The sequence below is a fragment of the Gobio gobio genome (assembly GCF_949357685.1).
Source record: "Gobio gobio genome assembly, chromosome: 19".
NCBI classification, from domain to species: domain Eukaryota; kingdom Metazoa; phylum Chordata; class Actinopteri; order Cypriniformes; family Gobionidae; genus Gobio; species Gobio gobio.
In genome coordinates, this window is record NC_137112.1 from 7,423,264 (window position 1) to 7,444,662 (window position 21,399).

General features: G+C 38.4%; 2 protein-coding genes across 5 annotated transcripts; both read right to left on the reverse strand.

Moving 5' to 3' along the window:
• Positions 1-267: 267 nt before the first annotated feature.
• On the reverse strand, positions 268-13,034 carry LOC307142856 (amyloid-beta A4 precursor protein-binding family A member 3; the record flags this gene model as incomplete). 3 transcript variants are annotated; one of them, XM_079844003.1, is made up of 11 exons in its annotated part: positions 268-877; positions 2,567-2,707; positions 2,794-2,913; positions 2,991-3,203; positions 4,872-5,051; positions 6,875-7,051; positions 7,140-7,226; positions 7,634-7,779; positions 7,876-7,909; positions 11,198-12,341; positions 12,797-13,034. In XM_079844003.1, 10 exons carry the CDS (start codon positions 12,251-12,253, stop codon positions 806-808), a joined length of 2,226 nt encoding a protein of 741 aa, XP_079700129.1. In that variant the 3' UTR covers positions 268-805. The 3 variants fall into 3 exon arrangements, with proteins under 3 accessions (XP_079700129.1, XP_079700131.1, XP_079700130.1); XM_079844005.1 differs by lacking the exon at positions 4,872-5,051 and having other exon boundaries at positions 12,797-13,028; XM_079844004.1 differs by lacking the exon at positions 12,797-13,034 and having other exon boundaries at positions 6,875-7,048; positions 11,198-12,253.
• Positions 12,939-19,953, reverse strand: pex11g (peroxisomal biogenesis factor 11 gamma). 2 transcript variants are annotated; one of them, XM_079844007.1, is made up of 5 exons: positions 19,662-19,953; positions 18,311-18,496; positions 18,060-18,238; positions 13,689-13,760; positions 12,939-13,599 (listed from the first exon to the last, which is right to left on the reverse strand). In XM_079844007.1, exons 1-5 carry the CDS (start codon positions 19,722-19,724, stop codon positions 13,398-13,400), a joined length of 702 nt encoding a protein of 233 aa, XP_079700133.1. In that variant the 5' UTR covers positions 19,725-19,953; the 3' UTR covers positions 12,939-13,397. The 2 variants fall into 2 exon arrangements, with proteins under 2 accessions (XP_079700133.1, XP_079700132.1); XM_079844006.1 differs by having other exon boundaries at positions 12,939-13,604.
• Positions 19,954-21,399: the final 1,446 nt, after the last annotated feature.

The following is a 21,399-nucleotide window of genomic DNA, read 5'->3' on the forward strand; positions in this document are numbered from 1 at the left end:
TAGAGAGCGCTGCATTCAGGACATGTAGCCAATCATTTGCGATGTGTTCATTTAGCGCCCGCCCATTTAGACTTGCATAAGCCCTGCTATGGCGTTGCGCAATATCCGGCACCTGTGCCGTGAGCCTGTCTAGAAAATGTAATTATCTTTTTATACATCTTATAATTCTGCATATGTCTGCGATGTCTTGAAAATGAATGATATTATATAATAGTTAATATATAAAAAAATAAGATGCATCTTATAACCATCCTCTTTAAACAATTAAACACACAAATCACTGTCTTTATATATCTTTAATAAACATCCAATACAGCAGTTATTAAAATATACCTCTCTATATATAGCTAAAAACAACCCTGGCATAATCAAGGTCCATTCATTTTTTACAGGCACTAAGTCTTGAGCTCTGTGGAGAGCATGTAAAACCTTAAAAAAACCACTGAACATCAAATACGTAATAATGAGACATTGCAGATGTGCTGGAAGCTTGAGATGGAAGGCTCAAGATTATTTAAGATTCATTTTAAGTGTGGATTCTAATGCATAGTCATTCAGAAACGAGGCTTTTCTTGTCAGGCACCTTGGCTTAGCAGCAAGAGCAAAAACAAATGTACACATAATAACCAGCAGTTAAATAACCAGCTCTTTAAAATGGAGGTCCATGATCTATAACATTTACACCGTCCAGCTTTAACGCATCTGCTAAAGGACAGAGTTTAAATAAAAGAACATCTCTACACTTCAGTCAAGTGTTCAGTGGTAAATTTGCATGTGACCGAGAGAACCTGAGGGGATCCGCCTCCTAAAGGAACACGGGCTGATCTAGGCCGGTCAGGAGACGGTAGGTTGATGTTGGCATGGTCTTCAGATGAATCTGTTACAAATTAGATAAAAATGTTTATTACTAATGAAAATTCTCCCCATCTATTTTCTAAATGCAAGTTATAGCTCTTATTATAAACGATTCATTCAAATAATTGTAACGTCATAACTGGATCTTCTGGGTGAAACCGTCTGGTTTCAGAACTTCTCCGATCATTTAGTCAGCCAAATTCCCGCCCATCTGTCTGTGCAATATCCACATCTCAAAATCCAATCAATAACTGATCCATTCAACATTTTAGTTTATTTTTCTTAAAATATTTGAATATTAGGGCTGTCAAAAGATTAATCGTGATCCAAAATAAAAGTTTGTGTTTACATAATATATGTGTGTGTACTCTGTTAATTATTATTTATATATAAATACACACACAAGCATGTATATATTTAAGAAAAAAATATTATTTTTTATATATATATATAAAACATTTATATTTATATATATTATAGATTATATAAATGTATATACAGTATATACATGCAAATATTTCTTAAATATATACATGAATGTGTGTGTATTTATATATAAATAATAATTAACAGAGTACACACACATATATTATGTAAACACAAACTTTTATTTTGGATGCGATTAATCGCGATTAATCTTTTGACAGCCCTAGTAAATATGTATTTTATAATTTTGGGTTGCACTTTATTTTACAGTACACACACTTACAAGTACTAACAGTGTCCTTACCTAAAAAAAGTACTGGGTAATATGAAGTTACTTAGGTTTAGGGGTAGTTTCAGGGTTAGTATCTAGTTATTACCCAGTTATTGTAATTACTATAATAAGTACATAGGATGTACATGGGGAACAGGACTGTAAAATAATGTATTATAGAATTTAATAACCAGGAAAAAAAGGGTAACAATTTCCAATAAGGTTGTATTAGATAACATTAGTTAAAGTATTAGATAACCATGAACAACACCTTTGTTCAGCATTAGTTAATCTTTGTTAACATTATTAATAAAAATACAGCTGTTCATGGTTTGTTCATGTTAGGTCACAGTGCATTAAATAATCTTAGCTAGATTTTAATAATGCATTAGTAAATGTTGAAATTAACATTAACAAAGATAAATAAATGCTTTATAAGTGGAGTTCATTATTAGTTCATGTTAAATAATGTAGTTAACTAATGTTAACTAATGAACCTTATTGTAAAGTGTTACCAAAAAAAGCAATACCGGTGAACGTTTTTGACTTTGGTTTTTTGTACAACATTTTTGTTATTCTGAAAAGCAATAAAACACACTAAACCAGATACATGTTTGGTTAGAAATCCAATCTAAAGGGATAGTTCACCCAAAAATGAAAATTCTGTCATCATTTACTCACCATTGGGTTGTTCCAAACCTGTATGAGTTTCTTTGTTCTGCTGAACACAAAAGAAGATATTTTTGAAGAATGTTTGTAACAAAGCAGATAGAGCAACTATTGAATACCATAGTATTTTGGATGCTCTATCTGCCTGGTTATCTTCTTTTGTGTTCAGCAGAACAAAGAAACTCATACCGGTTTGGAACAACTTGAGGGCGAGTAAATGATGACAGAATTAAGAGCTGATGTTTTGGAGTGTGTTGAAATCTGAATGATCAAATCCCGATTTCAAGAAGTTTGCTGTAGTACAAAGTGTGCAATATTGTTTCAAGTGAAATACTCTCCTCCTACCTCTCCCACAGCACTGGACAGGATGTGGATGATTTTCTCATGAGGTGTAGCAACGACACTCTGTCCATTGATCTCAATGATACGATGACCGACTCGAATGCCGCCCCGCTCGGCTATTCCGCCCCGCATTAAGCTGCAAATCTATTGCAGAAGTCATGATAACATAAACAGAATGGCATATACTCAATAAAGCTTCACCAACATAGCGGCTGTGAACAGTTGCTTACAATCCCGTCCTCCACGCTGAAGCCCAGCTGATACTTGGGGTCCGGACGCTTAATGATCGCCATGGTGACAGGTGGACAGTGAACGATGCTGAGCTTTATCATCGACAGGTTCTTTAAATCCTGGCGAAAACAAAAAACTACATTTTGGCACGAGTGTTTTAATTGTTGTGGACTGCTTCATTTCTGGTTGATCTTACTCGTATGATACTTTGGCAGGTGTTGATGGGGAGGCCCACCAGACTGGTGCCGTTAACGGACATGATGCGATCCCCGATGCTCAGCTCGCCGGAACGTTCTGCCGGGCCGCCATGCAGCAGGTTGGCTACCACCACTGTCGGTAAGATAGAGCCCCAGCCCGACTCCACAATCGCAACACCCAATATCTCTCCTGCCTTTTTGGATATGCATACCTAAACATAAAAAAGAGGGGAATGGGTTTATTCATGCTATCTAGCCATAGTTAAAGGGTTAGTTCAACCAAAAATGAAATTCTGTCATTAATGACTTACCCTCATGTCGTTCGACACCCGTAAGACCTCTGTTCATCATTGGAACACAAATGAAGATATTTTAGTTGAAATCCGATGGTTCAGAAAGGCCTGCGCACAAAAACTATTCTCGCCGATTCATAAAGTTATTTTAGAACCACTGTAGTGAGATGGACTTTGTAACGACGTCTTTAGTACCTTTTATGGGTCTTGAGAGTGAACCGTGCATTGTGCCAATGGAGGCCTTTCAGAGCCATCGGATTTCAACTAAAATATCTTCCTTTGTGTTCCGAAGATGAACGGAGGTCTGACGGGTGTCCAACAACATGAGGGTAAGTCATTAATGACAGAATTTTCATTTTTGGGTGAACTAACCCTGTAAGAAAAAATAAAGGGCCTTTCACACTGAGTGCGTTTAACCGACGCAAATTTACTTCGCAATGGCGCTCTTGAATCGAAATAGATCCCTATGGATCTATTCACACCAGTGTTTTTTTGTTTTTTTTTGACCACCTTCCTAATATTGTGTTGGTCCCCTTTTGCTGCCAAACCAGCCCTGACCCATCGAGACTCCATTAGACCCCTGAAGGTGTGCTGTGGTATCTGGCATGGATCGGATTGGTTTGTTCAGCCCATCCCACAGATGCTCGAGATGGGGAATTTGAGAGGCCAAGTCAACCCCTCAAACTCGTTGTTGTGCTCCTCAAACCATTCCTGAAGCATTTGTGCTTTGTGGCGGCGCATTATCTGCTGAAAGAGGCACAGCCACCAGGGAAAAGGGTGTACATGGTTTGCAACAATGCTTAGGTAGGTGGTACGTGTCAGAGTAGCATCCACATGGATGGCAGGACCCAAGGTTTCCCAGCAGAACATTGCCCAAAGCATCACTGTCTCCGCCGGCTTGCCTTCTTCCCATAGTGTATCCTGGTGCCATGTGTTCCTCAGGTAAGCCATGCAAACGCACCCGGCCATCCACGTGATGCAAAAGAAAACATGATTCATCAGACCAGGCCACCTTCTTCCATTGCTCCGTGGTCCAGTTCTGATGCTCACGTGCCACTGTTCATATGCCCACGGGAACACCCCACAAGAGCTGCAGTTTTGGAGATTCTCCGACCCAGTCGTCTAGCCATCACAATTTGGCCCTTGTCAAACTCACTCAAATCCTTACGCTTGCCCATTTTTTCTGCTTCTAACACATCAACCTTGAGGACAAAATGTTCGCTTGCTGCCTAATATATCCCACCCACTAACAGGTTCCGTGATGAAGAGATAATCAGTACATCGCAGTCTGGAGTTATTACACAGACTCCATGATGGTTTTTGTGTAGGACCGAAATTCATTTATCTTAATTTACTGTTGTACAGCGTTTGAGGTTAAAACCTACGAGATACATACATGAGGAAAAATATATTCTCAGTCAGCGTCACCAATCGTGCAGGCGTGAATTAGCCGAAGGCAATCAATCGTTTCGCATTCAGTGTGAAAGCTCAGTTCGTTGGCGACTCGCTTAGCTTTATCGCAAGGCGCTCAGTTTGGAAGGCAACCGCTTTCAGCACAGATCCCTATAGAAAGGAAGACATCCTCACCTCTCTAATGTTTTCAGAGCAAGAAAAGTGAACCAGGTCTCCGTTATAAAGTTCCTGAGTGCCAAGGTAGTCGCTGTACTCGCCTGGCCTCAGATCACTAGCTTTAATTCCGTTAGTGTGCAGAAACTGCTGGTATGCAACACCAAAAGCCTGACCAATGGCCTGAGCAATGATCTGAGCCTAAAGACACACATAAGGAAGACATATTTCAAAAGAAGTTCAAAAGACATATTTAAGCAAAAATGCATAATAAAAACTCTGTAATAATGACAATGGAACTCTTTTAGCAGGTAGACATCGCACAAAAATAAGCATGACATTTGAGAGTGACTCAAACATGTGCGACCAAACCTCTGCAAATGATTCAAAATGCAGCAGCACATCTAGTCTTCAATGAGCCCGAGAGAGCTCACATCACACCTCTGTTTATCTCTCTGCACTGGCTTCCGGTTGTGGCTCGCATTAAGTTCTATACGTTGGTGTTTGCCTACAGGTCAGCCACAGGCTCTACACCCTCCTACGAGTCTAAATTCCCTCCAGTAGCCTGTGGTCAGTAAGTGAGCAGCACCTTGTGGTTCCATCGCAGAGTCACTCTCACGGTTTCATTCACTGTTTCCTTGATGGTGGAATGATATTCCCTTTCAAGAAACAGCTGAAAACTCTTCTGTGAGTTCTTGAAAAAATTATCCCATAATTTACTCACCCTCAATCCTATGTGTATATGTCCTATGTGCCAGCAGCCATATCACCCTGTAGCCCAAGACTGGTTTCCCACTGAAGCTAAGGGCTGAGCCTGGTCAGTACCTGGATGGGAGACCAACTGGGAAAACTAGGTTGCTGCTGGAAGAGGTGTTAGTGAGGCCAGCAGGGGGCGCTCACCCCTGTTGTCTGTGTGGGTCCTTACGCCCCAGTATAGTGATGGGGACACAATACTGTAACAAGCACCGTCCTTCGGATGAGACGTCAAACAGAGGTCCTGACTCTCATCATAAAAAAGTAATCCATATGGAGGTGGATTACGGGAATCCTAAGAGATGGGTGGACTTGTTGTTCTGGGCAAGCAGGCGCCTGCTCCAGATCTGGACGGTCACTACGTGCCTAATTCCGGGGTGAAGACGTAAACAAGTGATATATGGCTAAACCTTAAAAACAGTATAACTGTTGATAAATTGTATGTACGATAGGCGGGTAGAGAGGGAGCGCGGCCTACAAACTCCTTCTGAGACTTGAAGCTGGATTCTGCTGATGAAACTGCAAACTATTATTTACTGAGGAATAGTTCATTAAATAGTTATTAAGTAAATTAATCGCACTCCTGACTCTTGGTCTTCATTTTTCACTATTGGTCCTGGCTCCTAAACGGTTACCCTAACAGTTTAGACTGGTGTTTTGTTTTGCCCTATCCTCTGCGCTTCCGCGTTCATAAATACGTCATGCGTTGGGTCAGAGGTCACTCTTCCGCCAGAACTAAACTCATGGACGGCCAAAAAACAAAAAATGCATGGCTTCGCTTCAGAAGGCCTTTATTAACCCCCTGGAGCCGTATGGATTACTTTTATGATGGATGGATACGTTTTTTTGGGCTTCAAAATCTAAGTTACCATTCACTCCCATTATAAAGCTTGGAAGAGCCAGGATATTTTTTATATAACTCTGATTGTGTCTGGCTGAAAGAAGAATGTCATATACACCTAGGATGGATTAAGGGTGAGTAAACTGTGGGATAATTTTCATTTTTGGGTGAACTAACTCTTTAACTGCTTCCTTCTAAAAAATATATATATATATTCACTATTTCTTCGACTACACTCTCACTATTCCTTAATCTCTCCCTGTTCTAGGTTGTCCTATATCTTTAGTGATGACTGAAATGTTGTATTACTAGCACTTCTCATGTTTATTGCCAACCGGGGGCAGCTGTGGCCTAATGGTTGGAGAGTCTGACTTGAGCAAGGCACCACAAAAGTGTCTGCTAAATTAATAAATGTAAATATTTGACTCACATCCTCTGAAGAAAAGACGTGGCAGATCATCCAGCACTTCTTCAGGGATGCTGCAGAGCTAGCCCCGGAGTCCGCTGATTTGCGATTGGCTGGTTTCCTGCGGGCCATCAAAACTACAATCTTCCCAATGTCTGCGATGTATGAGATCATCTGCAGAGAATGGTCCATCATGGCCTCCTGGAAGCATGTGAGAAATCAGCCACACATCAGAGAATACAGCACTCACAGAATGTAAGATGGACTGTCAGGTGTGTTTTTGTCTAACCTGTGTGTCAGCACTCAGGACTTTGATTCTCTGTGTGGAAATGAACAGATCCACCTCCGTCATAGGCTGAGACTCTCCTTCAGGTGCCTAGATATTATATAAATGCACACATGCACATGTTGTATTAGTCATGTTAACAGTCTAACTAGATTTTTAGACTGTTTGGAGAAAGTGTGAGTAGTGGTTGTCTGTGTAAAACCACACTGAAAGGGTGTTGCGGGCGTTTCCGAACTGGTCCAAGGAAAACTGCCACTAATATTTGCCACTAATAACAGGTTGAAAATTAAAAAACAATCAGTAATGTTTTGCATGCCATAGTTTTCCAGAAAACGTGTTTAAGTTTTTACCCCTAAGTTCCTGTTTAATTATAATAACTGTATCACTTTAAATCCTGCAAAAATAATCTTTATCATCGAGTCATGTCATGACACTTGCTTGCAAACAGAACTTGAAAATTAAAGTTAAAATTGCTTTATTAAAAAAAAAAAAATTACCTTGATACGATCCATAGCTTCCTGTGCCTGGGCCATCCGTGCATTCGTGGAGGGATTTTTCTCAGACTGTAATTGTGTAGATCCAAGATATTTAGCTCCAAAGATCACCCCGTCCAGAAGGTCTTCAGGATCACATGGTCCAGGCACTTAGCACAACAGCAAAATTACGTTATTTACCATCTAGATCACAAGAGCCATGAAGAGAAATTCAACTGGGAAATACTTTACGCTGAGTTTCATACCATTCTTATAAGCTGGCTGTGTCTCGGCTTCCTGCTAAAATACAAAAGAAAATCAAATAAGCATCTAAACTCTGATGATTCCAATGCTGTGCTGTGAACAGTGAACACTCCACAATTTCTGAAGATAGGCTCATTTTCCAACTCCGCTAGAGTTAAACAGTTGAGTCTTTTCGAATCCATTCAGGATTCCATTCATTCGGGACTGACAGTAGCATAGCTTAGCATAGATCATTGAATCTGATTAGACCGTTAGCATCTCGCTCAAAAATGACCAAAGTGATTTTGATGACCGTTTCTATATTTTTCCGATTTAAAACTTGATTCTTCTGTAGTTACATCATGTACTAAGACCGATGGAAAATGAAAAGTTGCGATTTTCTAGACCGATATGGCTAGGAACTATAAGGAACTTTGCTGCTGTACCATGAGTGCAGCCGCGCAATGATATTACGCAGCGCCTGAAAATAGTCCCCAGCGCTCTCTGTGTAAGCAGGTTGTCACGTTGGTTATGTTGACGGAAGTTAGTCTATTTCCTAGTCAGAATATGAGTCTGATAGATGAGCTCTATTGGGCTGTGATTATGAGGCGTTTCATCTGAACCAGGAAAGAAAATGCCTCTGCAGGTCTGGATAGACCTACAACCAATCAGAGCAAAGGAGTAAGTGACGTATGTTGAGCGACGCATAGTTGTCAACAGAACTCAACTGCACGCACACTGGAAGAAGTAGAAGAAGAAGGTGAGTGTAAACGGTACTTACCAATACGATCATCATTTCTGAGAGAAATAGTAAAGGTGAATGCATATATGAACAAGTTCTCCTTTTAGGACTAGAACGAATTCAACCTAAGCGCTCTTTGGAGACGTGGATGACGTTACTGTTGATCATCTGTCCATCATCATATAAAGCCCGTCCTGACAATTTGATTGGTCCGAACAGCTCTGGTTCAAACATAGTTGCTCCACAACGGATCAAGTCCAGACCGAACTTCACGACCTCAAATGATGTGGGTGGGGCTAAATTCGGCTGGCATCCAGGCTAGTTCCTAGCCATATCGGCCTAGAAAATCACAACTTTTCATTTTCCGTCGGTCTTAGTACACGATATAACTACAGAAGAGTTAAGTTTTAAATAGGAAAAATATTGAAACTCTTTGGTCATTTTTTTGAGCGAGATGCTAACGGTCTAATCAGATTCAATGATTTATGCTAAGCTATGCTAAAAGTGCTACCGCCAGACCCGGAGATCGGCTGAATGGATTCGAAAACGGTAAAACTCGACTGTTTAAGTCTAGAGGAGATGCAAAATGAGCCTATTATCAAAAATAGTGGCGTGTTCCTTTAAAGTTCTTAGATTATATGATTATAAAATCTGATCAGATTACAGGTAAATCCATTTCCGCCAGAGAAAAAAAATAAAAAAGGTAATTGAACCTTTTCATTTTACAATATTGACTATTGCTTGAAATGCTGAGTTTATAAATGTTACCATTTTAAATGAACGTATCATAGTTCTCCAAATTACGAGTTTATTTTATCTCATTTTTGAGTTAACATCTCAAAATTCTGACTTTTCTTCAGAATGTACTAAAACAAAATATGGCACTACTTCTTAATCCAGAAAAATACTTTCGTCTATGAAATTAGGCGACCCTTAAAAGAGATATAGGCCTGGTTTCACAGACAGGGCTTAGATTAAGCCAGGATTAGACTTTAGTTCGATTAGGACATTTGAGTAGCTTTTATAAACGTGCCTTAAAAAAAAAAAAAAAAACATTACTGGTGTGCATCTAGACACAAAACAATAGCACGGCCATATTTTAAAACATTCCAGTGCAATTTGCATTCAGTTAAAGGGTTAGTTCACCCAAAAATGAAAATTCTGTCATTAATTACTCACCCTCATGTCGTTGGACACCCGTAAGACCTCCGTTCATATTCGGAACACAAATGAAGATATTTTAGTTGAAAGCTGATGGCAGAGAAAGGCTTCACACAGGCCTCCATTGGCATTCAGTACATTGACACTTCCAAGATCCATGAAAGGCACTTAAAACGTCGTTACAAAGTCTATCTCACCACAGTGGCTCTACAATAATCTTACGATGCGACGACAATAGTTTTTGTGCGCAAAAAAAAATCAAAATAACACCTTTATCCAACTTGTTCTCGACTTCCATGTGTGCCTCCACGACGCATGCGCGAGAATATGACGTAGCGCCGGTGTTCGGGAATCGATGAAATACCACTCTAACCCCATTTTGAGCACTACGCCGAGACCTAAAGCACGATCAATGTAGAATCCAACAGCTTAGACACGCGCGTCTTCCTCTGCTCGTAAACAAATCGCTTCTGGGTCATCTGTCCGAACGCCGGATCTGCGTCATATTCTCGCGCATGCGTCGTGGAGGCATACACGGAAGTCGAGAACAAGTTGGATAAAGGTGTTATTTTGATTTTTTTTTGCGCACAAAAACTATTGTCGTCGCATTGTATGATTATTGTAGAGCCACTGTGGTGAGATAGACTTTGTAACGACGTTTTAAGTGCCTTTCATGGATCTTGGAAGTGTCAATGTACTGAATGCCAATGGAGGCCTGTGTGAAGCCTTTCTCTGCCATCAGCTTTCAACTAAAATATCTTCATTTGTGTTCCGAATATGAACGGAGGTCTTACGGGTGTCCAACGACATGAGGGTGAGTAATTAATGACAGAATTTTCATTTTTGGGTGAACTAACCCTTTAAGACAGCTCAAACATGCATTTTAGCTTTGTTTTTGAAATATATAGATATTAGGGCTGTCAAAAGATTAATCGCGATTAATCACATCCAAAATAAAAGTTTGTGTTTACATAATATATTTGTGTGTACTCTGTATAATTATTATGTATATATAAATACAAACACATTCATGTATATATTTAAGAAATATTTGCATGTATATACTGTATATACATTTATATAATTTATATTATATATAAATATTTTATATATAAATATAATACATTTTTCTTAAATATATTCATGCTTGTGTGTGTTTTTATATATAAATAATAATTTTACACAGTACACACACATATATTATGTAAACACAAACTTTTATTTTGGATGAGATTAATCGCGATTAATCTTTTGACAGCCCTAATAGATATATTTTGCTATAAATAAAGTCAAAAATATATAAAGTTGCAATTATCTTTATTTTTTATAAACGACAGAAACTTTTCTGCCAAGCAACGGAACACCTTTATGGTAGATTTTAAGTAAAATTTCCCACATCTACCTTACTAACTAACTACAACTAAAGAGGACTAAAAACTCACCATATCATTGTTTGGGGAGACGGACCGATCCACGTTCTGGCCTTCAGACGCCCCCCACTGATCCTCCTCTGTGATTCCTGAGACCAACAGCTCATCCTGCAGGTGTCTGTGCCAGGCATCCTCACTGTGAGATATAGAGATCATCTCATCTGCATCACTGCTCTGCCTTCTGACACCTGACCGATGTTCGGGGGTCACCAGGGGGGTGTGAACCAACAGCAGGCCAGTTCTGGGTACCTCGGGCTCTGGGTCCTCTAGAAGCTGCAGCAGATCTTTCTGATACTCATGTGAAAAGAGCAAAGCCTCAGGGATGTTCCTGTCTGCATCTGCACATGCTGATTGGACACTAAACTCGAGCCCTTGGGAGGAAGCAGCTGCCTCCGCTGAAGTATGCAAATTACTCAGAGCGCTGTGATTGGCCGAGTTTTCAGGTGTGCAGTGGGTGGGATCATCGAAGGGAGTTGATGGATGAAAAAGATGCAGTTGAGTGAGAAGACTTTGAATGTGCGAGTGGTCAATATCGTGTTTGGTAATTATTTCTTCGCTTTTTTTCACTTTCATCATATCTTGACTGTGCAATTTCCTATCTTTATCCTCTGTGTATTTCTCTTTTCTTTCTCGCTGCTCATCCTGTTTTGGAAAAACACTAATTTCGGGCTTGTTCTCACACAGTTCTGGAAAGGAAAGCTCTTCGGTTTTGTCAGAAGCTTCGCTGGAGTCTTGAGCTCCGTAATCACTTACTGCAGACATTGTGTCTTCATTGAAATATCCAGGAGCCTCAAAATCTCCCACCGAACAGCTTTCTGCAACCAATCCGGCCTCACTGGAGGAGTCGGACCTCCAGTCCAGTGGTGGAGGCTCGATTGGGTTATAGGAATCCAGATCCTCCAACTCAGGGCTCTGTAGGTTTTCACAGAGCAAATTTGTGGATTCAGGAGGGTTAGTTGAGGAATCAGAATCCTGGGCTTCGGTTTGAGAGTTGGAGAAATCGTAAGAAGCGAGTTGGGAACTCTGTTCCAACTCCAGACCTCCATTGTAGAGAAAAGCATCTGCCATTTCTACTACTAGTAATTCTTTGCCTTAGTAAGGTAATATCCCTTAAAAACCATTCATGTTTCCAGAAGCGCCTTGATCCATGTAAAACCTAAATAACAGATTAAGAAAATGCATGGTGACTTTGAAATATACTGTACAGTCACAGTTAATCACACATAGTCAATCTATTATTAATAATTTATTTTTTAACAATCTACAATAATAGTTAAGTCATCACGAAAAAAGCAAATGGAAGTATTAAGCTATACTATAGTGTCCATCAAGTATCTACATTGAACAACCACAGTACTTTTTGTTAAGTTAAATCACAGCGTGGTATACAAAGATAAAGTGTATTGAGTAATTAAATGACACACACACACACACACACACACACACACACACACACACACACTTCAGCTGGGTTGACTTTGTATACGTGGATGGTTCAAAGAGCATGACACTATTTATACAAAGCACGCAAATCTGATTTCTGATTATATAAACACACATATAAGAATGCTCTGTAAATTAGCTTTATTGTTATTCAATATAACGACTTACCGTTCATCTAGATCCCCAACAACAATCAATAAACATCACGCAAATCCTGTCCAGTCGCTTAAACGGCTGGAGCTTGGAGACGGTCAAAAGGATGTCGTGTTTCAGAAAGACATCCCTACAAACTGACGCGATTCATTTTTTTATAGAACGGAAAACTTTTATTCGGTTTTCACAGTGTTATTGAGCAGCTCCACAAAAACTTGAACGTACTAGTTGAGAACATCTCCACTGCGCGTGCGCAGCCGAACAAGACATGACTAATCCATCCTGTCATCAAACGAGCATTTCCAAGACTTTTAAAAATGTAACTGCTTCACATTTTAAACAGTCATTGAAAAATATAGTCATTTATTTCGCAATTATGCTTGAAGCGTTTTCACATTATTTGTATAAAAATTGTATATATTTTTCTATCTACACACATAACATTGTTTTTAACTATGCACCAGTGTCGAAATTAATAAAATTTCAAAATACAGACTTACAGATCAGTGAGTCTGTATAAATTGCACATTATTAAACATATTTGTTAATTATTAAATAATACATTACAAATAGTAATTGATGTGTGTGTGTAATGTTTCAGGTACATGCTCCTTGATCACCGGAGCTCATCTGTAGAAGACCTATCAGAGAGGAGGCCGTTCCCATCAGTCCCACCAGCCATGGAGGAAACCGTCCAGCCCACAGAAATCCAGGCGGCATCCAATGAACGGCATTGCTGAGATCTGCCAAACTGCTCAGGATACTGAACATTTCCCCTCTGATGTGCCTCCGCAGCGCAGCTTTCTGAGAAAATGCTTCTTCTCTAGTAATCAGAGCCGTTGTGTGTTTATGCGATAGGCAGTGAATATGGGAACATTAACATTCAGAGCTAAACTTTAACACCCACCTGCTGTCAGCTGAACCTGACCTTTGACACTTCTGCACTTTTCTCTTCAGAATCAGGATGGATCTACTGGATCTAAAAACAAAGACGTTTGCTATTTTCAAAAGACAAACACGTATTAATGTAAAGTCTTTAACCACCATAAGAGTTTTTGAAAGAAGTCTTTGTTACACTTTATCTTAAGGTGTCCTTGTTACAGAGTAATTAAAAATTTAAGTACTTAGTAATATTAATTCAGATTAATGTACTTACTATAGCGTTAGGGTTAGTTGCATTCAATTATGCATAATTTACTCTTATTACTATACAGTCAGAACATCTAACGTGTAACAAGGACACTGTAAAATAAAGTGTTACTGATGTCTCTTCTGCTCTTTTTTTTGCATTTATTTGATCAAAACTATAGTAAAAACAGTAATATATTATGAAATATTATTACAATTTAAAATAACCATTTTTAATATATTTTAATAGTTTTTATTTTTATATTATAATTGTTTGGAGGTTTCACCAGGATAAAAACTTCTTGGTCTTTAAAAACTTCATTAATGTTTAGCACTCTAATGGAAATATGATAATATTTTGTAATTATTTTAAATCGGATTCATTTTCAAATCGTTTGCCATAAATCAACATCTCAGGAAAATGTTATGGGGTTTCTAATCAAAATATGACTGATTTCATACATGTCCACTGTAGCATTTTGCAGACACAACAAGTAAATAGGGAAAGAAATTACATATCAATATTCCTATGAAATATTAGATATTATTATGAAAATGTTGCCAATTATTACTCCCATTATTACACTTCTATTTTCATTACATGTTGCACCAAGAACACATTAATATGCAAATTAGATGGAGTGTATAGATGCATTGTATTGAATGGGAAAATCCAAGGATGGCCTTTTTTCCCACATATTGCATAAAGTAAAATGGTATATCAATGCATCCGTTATATCTTTGATAATATAGTTCAGAATCATCTTTAAACAAAGTTTGATTTAAAAAAAATCCTGAAACCAAAAAATGATTGGTGAATTAAAAATAAGTGCCATTGTTTCTGCCTACAAGCAATTTCATGTCATTTTATTTTGTTTTAGTCCTGGTGTCAACTACAGAGGACATATCATAACATATGAATGAAATATAAATTTTCAAAAATGTTTTTTTTTTTTTTTAAACAATGTAATGACATGAAAAAATACTAAATTCAAAAAACTTTTATTTTCTGGGTCCCAGGAGGATATAGGAGGCAAAGGATGCAAGGTTAGTAACTCTATAACTCTTTTTTTAAATGATATTATATTATTATATTACAGCTGAAAACTCATCTCTTCCGTGAGCACTTAACCTCATCTTAAAAATAAAAAAAACTATTTCTTTTTCCTCTATTCTCTCCCCATTCTAGCTTAGGCTACTCTGAGTAATGTCCATAGCTTAGTACGCCTCTTCATGGCGGATCTCTTCCAGTACTCCCCAGTTTTATGTTGCTTTGGATAAAAGTGTCTGCTAAATGCATAAATATAAATGTAAATAAAAAAAGTATCTGATTTGACATTTTTATCCTTACATTTACAAATGATGTTGTACTGAGACGGTATCTTATTGTAATGAATGAGTGTGGATGGTGATACTGAATAATGAACAGCATTTGTCTTTCATTTTGTGTTTGTGGGATTAATGTGTTTTACTATTTTGTGATTGTATGTTGTAAGTTAATCAAATGTGTTTTGTTTGAATGTTTGACAATCTTTGGGTATTTTTTGGTAACTGTTGCTAGTTTATCTTTGGTTATTTTAGAGGATGACGGGGATTTTTTAATATTGGAAGACGCTTAATCGAATAAGCTTAATGGTCTTGTTTAACTGGGATTGTCTAGTAATCAGTGATTGAGTCGTGTCTGTCTTGGACCTGTGATGAGAAGCTGGGAATCACTGGACCTTTTTCAGGAGTAACATTTAATGATTCACTGAAAGAAGGCAAATATCTAATCCCTAATGTAAAACACTGTGAAAAACCTGGGTGTTATTTTTGATTCTGCCCTTAAATTTGACAAGCAGATTAATGCTGTAATTAAATCTAGTTTTTTCCAATTAAGACTATTATCTAAGGCTAAGAGTTTTTTAACATTTGCAGAGTTTGAGAGAGTGATACATTTGTTTATTTCATCGAGACTTGACTATTGTAATTCTCTTTATATTGGGATGAGCCAATCCAATATTAGTCGTCTCCAGATGGTCCAAAATGCATCAGCCAGGCTGTTGACTGGAACACGAAAATTGAATCATATTTCCCCAATATTACAAGCGTTGCACTGGCTGCCGGTTTGCTATAGAATTGATTTTAAATTCTGCTTTTTGTTTTTAAAGTCCTAAATGGTCCAGCTCCAAAATATCTTTCTGAACTTCTGAAATGAAATAGAGAACCCTGCTTGACCCTGATACGGTCATCTAATCAAAGACTGCTGATGGTTCCGAGATCTAGACTTAAGACGAGAGGTGACCGTGCTTTTCCTATTATTGCTCCAAAATTGTGGAATAGTCTTCCTCTTTCATTAAGATTAGTATCCACAGAGTCTGAATTTAAATCTAAGTTGAAAACCTACTTTTTCTCTCAGGCTTACAACTGTATTTGTTTTTGTTTTTATATTGATTTTAAAGATTTCAAATTAGTGCTTCTGATGTAAACTCATTTTATTATTGCATTATTATATTTATGTATTTATCCTCTTGTACAGCACAATGGCCAACTGCTGTTGTATTTATTGTGCTATATAAATACAATTTTGATAGATTTTTTTTTTTAAATACCCAAAACGAAATTTAAAGGTAAAGGAACACGCCGACTTTTTGGGACTAAATAAGCTTATTCGCCGTATCCCCCAGAGTTAGATAAGTCCATACACACCATTCTCATCTCCGTGCATGCCATAACTCTGTCTGACGTACACACCGCTAGCCTAGCTTAGCACAAAGACTGGAGGTAAATGGCTCCAGCTAGCCTACTGCTCAATAAGTGACAAAATAACGCCAACATTTTCCTATTTACAAGTTGTGATGTGTTTAGTTACATTGTGTACTAAGGAACTTAGTACTGACGGAAAATGAAAATTAGCGATTTTCTAGAGCGATATCAGGGCTCGACATTAAGCCTTTTCATGTGCTTGTCCTTCGGACAAGTAAATCTATCACTCACTTGTCCGAGTAAAAAATTAGCTTGTCTGGAATTGTTTTGTTTTTTTGTGTAGTAAATATAATTTATTCTGAAGCAATATTCTCTCCAGTGTTCAATCAGCTTTGACATATTTAAATCTGCATATTTGTGATATTTTTTTCCGTTTCTAAAGGGAATTTTTTTCCATAATCTTATTAAATATGCTATGCTTCAGCTTTCATTTTATTTTATTTTAGAAATTAAATTAGAATAAGGCACTATAGGGCTGTTACCAATCAAATTAAATAATTTACACACAAAAAAATTAAAATATTAGAAAGATGAAACTAAACCACCAGTAGGTGGCACTGTGACCGACTTAATGAGTGAGTCATTGAGTCGTTCATTTAAACGATCCATTCAAACGGCTGATTCATTCAAGAATGAGGCAGCCGTTTACGAACAGGTCATTGAATCTTTGATTCAACCGATTCATTCAAAACGCTGAATCATTCAGTAACACACTGATGCTGTGAGGTGCGTTATGGTTCTGCTGTGATCTTTGTTTGGAACTATTTTTGCTGCTGAAATCGAACAAAAACATCTCAAATGTAAGTGATTTAATGTTAATTAATTGTTTATGGAACTGTCATATGAAATCAGTGTAATTTTCAGTCGTGATGGTATTCAGGAAAACAGCACTCTTGGTTCTGTGATGTTGCTTAAGTGTAGGCTATCATATGTTGTCATAAATATAAAAACTCCACAATTTGTAATTTTAAACGTGTATGTTAACTGAGTTTCTCAGTTTGAGTGGCGCTCATTTGTTGTGAGGTTCTCCTCGTGAGGCTGCGCAGGCCTCAACAGCGCAACCTTGTTACAGCTCATTACATTAAAAATTATTATCCACTATCGATCACCAATTACTCTAAATGAATGCAGAATCATTCTTGCATTTTGGTGACTCCCTAGTTATTTTTTGATTTTTTTGTCCGGCAAGTAAAATTCTTTTTCACTTGCCCCTTCAAAAAACCCACTTGTCCAGACAAGCGTTAATGTCGAGCCCTGGATATGTCTAAGAACTATTCTCTCATTCCTGCGTAATAATCAAGGAACTTTAAGCCGTACCATGAGTGCAGCGGAGCAATGATATTACACAGCGCCTGAAAATAGACTAACTTCCTTCAACATAACCAACCTGACAACCACCATTTACCTGAGTATGTTGAGGATGAGTGACATGCCCCAGAGGCCTGTGCTCAGCACCCACCACCTGTCAGATTTGGTTTTGATGAGCTCTGCATCTGCGGCCCAGGCGATGTGCTCGCAGGGGTAATACAACTGATCAGCTACATTATTCAGAATTGACATCCAGCGCACCAAAGCGTCCTCCTCCTGAGAAAAGAAGACCATTAAGTCATACTCTCCTTCTCAAAGGTTTAAATCAGAGCCATCCTGTGCCCTCACCGAGGCTCCTAACCCATAGCTTGTGGAGTAGCCCAGCATGGACAGGTCATCGAAGAGCCTGAGTGTGGTTCTGCAGTGACTCAACTGAGCGGAGAACAGCAGGAGACTCTTCCCCAGTGAAGACTGAGAGCTCTTTCCAGCTAGAACTCCACCTACCAGCTGAGAGCCATAGCAGAGGGTCCTTATCTAAAACAAGAGGAAGAAAAGATAATACAATTACATATGTCACCAGTCAGCATGTATGGATAACCGGGAATTGCGTTTCATTTTTTCATTTTTTCAAGTCATTCCGATTTAAAAGTCTCTATAAAATCTCATAAAACATATAAATAATGAGAATACAATTTTTTTTCCAAGTGATTATATCTTACAGTTTAATTGAGTATTTTATTTTAAATTTCTTATTTGTTTTATTAATTTTATTACTAGTTATTTATGTGTGTGTGTGTGTGTGTATACCGATCAGGCATAACATTATGACCGGTGAAGTGAATAACACTGATAATCTCTTCAACACCTGTTAGTGGGTGGGTTATATTAGGCAGCAAGTGAACATTTTCTCCTCAAAGTTGTTGTGTTAGAAGCAGGAAAAATGGGGCAAGTGTAAGGATTTGAGCGAGTTTGACAAGGGCCAGATTGTGATGACTAGACGACTGGGTCACAGCATCTCCAAAACTGCAGCTCTTGTGGGGTGTTCCCGGTCTGCAGATCTATCAAAAGTGCTCCAAGGAAGGAACAGTGGAGAACCGGCGACAGGGTCATGGGCGGCCAAGGCTCATTGATGCACACCACAAAGTAAAAATGGTTCAGGAATGGTTTGAGGAGCGCAACAGCGAGTTTGAGGTGTTGACTTGGCCTCCAAATTCCCCAGATCTCAATCCAAACGAGCATCTGTGGGATGTGCTGAACAAACAAGTCCGATCCATGGAGGCTCCACCTCGCAACTTACAGGACATAAAGGATCTGCTGCTAACATATTGGTGCCAGATACCACAGCACACCTTCAGGGGTCTAGTGGAGTCCATGCCTCGATGGGTCAGGGCTGAGCAGGGCAGCAAAAGGAGGACCAACACAATATTAGGAAGGTGGTCAAAAATTTTATGCCTGATCGGTGTGTATATATAATTTATACACAAAAAAATGTTGTGAACAAATTTCTAAGGGATTAAGATCATATCCCTCAGTTTAGTTTAGCATTATATTTTTTGTTTGTTTGTTTTTAATGCTGTACTGTTATTTGATTACATACATTTAAAAAGGGAAAAGATCATGTGCAAAGAAAGCTACAATACGTTTTTGTCTATTATACATAATATGGGGTTCTTCTCATTAAGCGTGTATACAAACTTACCACTTTATCTCTTCCTCTGTATGACTCTAACACGTTTATGAAGGACTCGACTGAACTCTGCATGATTCGTCTGTTTAATTCTCATCTGCAGACACGTAATCCTGCGCAGACACTTCTCGTTTGTAAATTTCTCTGACGAAAGATGTAACGTGGTACATCCATTAATAACTTTTCGAAATGTAAGGGTTTCTCTTTTAAACTAGTTTAAAAGTCATCCTTTTGGCAGCAGTCTTGCATTAGGTTAGTGGACTTCGTACAGGAAATTATTTATGTTCAGTGTACACGTCAGACCAAAGCAGTCGAGACTCGAGAGCCGATTTGACTCGAATAAATAAATAAATATAGGGGTGAATTCGGGTTGATTGGGACGCTTTTTCCAAGTCATCACAATGGCAAAATTCACCCCTATGTTTGTGCCTTTACATACATTTGAAAATCCTTAGAATTGTAACTTTTTGATGAGTTTTAAATTTGTGAATGTAAAACTTTGCCAAAATAAATGCGTTTTTCTTCAGAAAAAATGGAATACGTTGGTAAATGTAAACGTTTTGTTAAATTTTTTGTCATGTCTATCTTGAAATCAATCCAAATGAAATGGAGAAAGATATTTGTCACAACCCGTATTAATATTTCTATTGATGTTTTCATTTACTAAAACATTTATGAATTATCCTAGAATTATTTTATTTATAGAGTACTGTCCATATGTTGTGCCATAATATGACATAATATGATATAATATGGCAAGGTTTGTTACATTTTGAATTACTTGGAGGACTTATAGTTATTCAATTTATTAAATACAATTAAAATGTTTAAATGGAAAGACTGTTCACAACAACAACAACAACAAAAAGGGATTTTATAATGTTGTATCCTTGATGTTTACATCTGAGGATTTGACTAAAATTATTATGCCACTGGGTATAGCCCTAATTATTTTATTATATTCTTTTTCATTTACAATATATTGCCAAAAGTATTGGGACACCCCTCCAAATCATTGAATTCAATCACTTTATGGCCACAGGTGTATAAATCAAGCACTAGGCATGCAGACGCTTCTACAAACATTTGTGAAAGAATGGGTCGCTCTCAGGAGCTCAGTGAACTCAAGCGTGCCGTGATAGGCTGCCACCTGTGCAATAAGTCCAAATATTATACTAAATATTCCACGCTCAACTGTTAGTGGTATTATAACAAAGTGGAAGCAATTGGGAACAACAGCAACTCAGCAATGAAGTGTTATACCATGTAAAATCACAGAGCGGGGTCAGCGCATGCTGAGGGTCACAGTGCGCAGAAGTCGCCTACTTTCTGCAGAGTCAATAGCTACAGACCTCCAAACTTCATGTGGCCTCCAGATGAGCTCAAGAACAGTGCGTAGAGCTTCATGGAATAGGTTTCCATGGCCGAGCAGCTCATCCAAGCATTACATCACCAAGTGCAATGCAAAGCGTGGGATGCAGTGGGGTAAAGCACGCCGCCACTGGACTCTAGAGCAGTGGAGACGAGTTCTCTGGAGTGACCAATCATGCTTCTCTGTCTGGCAATCCCATGGACGAGTCTGGGTTTGGCGGTTGCCAGAACGGTACTTGGCTGACTGCAAAGTGTAAAGTTTGGTGCAGGGGGGGATTATGGTGTGGGGGTTGATTTTCAGGGGTTGGGCTTTGCCCCTTAGTTCCAGTGAAAGGAACTCTTAATGCTTCAGCATACCAAGACATTTTGGACAATTTCA

Coding starts and splice junctions, on each gene's coding strand:
- pex11g (XM_079844006.1), bottom strand. CDS start 19,724: ATGCAGAGTTCAGTCGAGTCCTTCATAAACGTGTTAGAGTCATACAGA. Junction 18,497..19,661: donor ACAGAGGAAGAGATAAAGTG/GTAAGTTTGTAT, acceptor CTCTTGTTTTAG/ATAAGGACCCTCTGCTATGG. Junction 13,761..18,059: donor CTCATCCTCAACATACTCAG/GTAAATGGTGGT, acceptor CTTTGTTTTTAG/ATCCAGTAGATCCATCCTGA.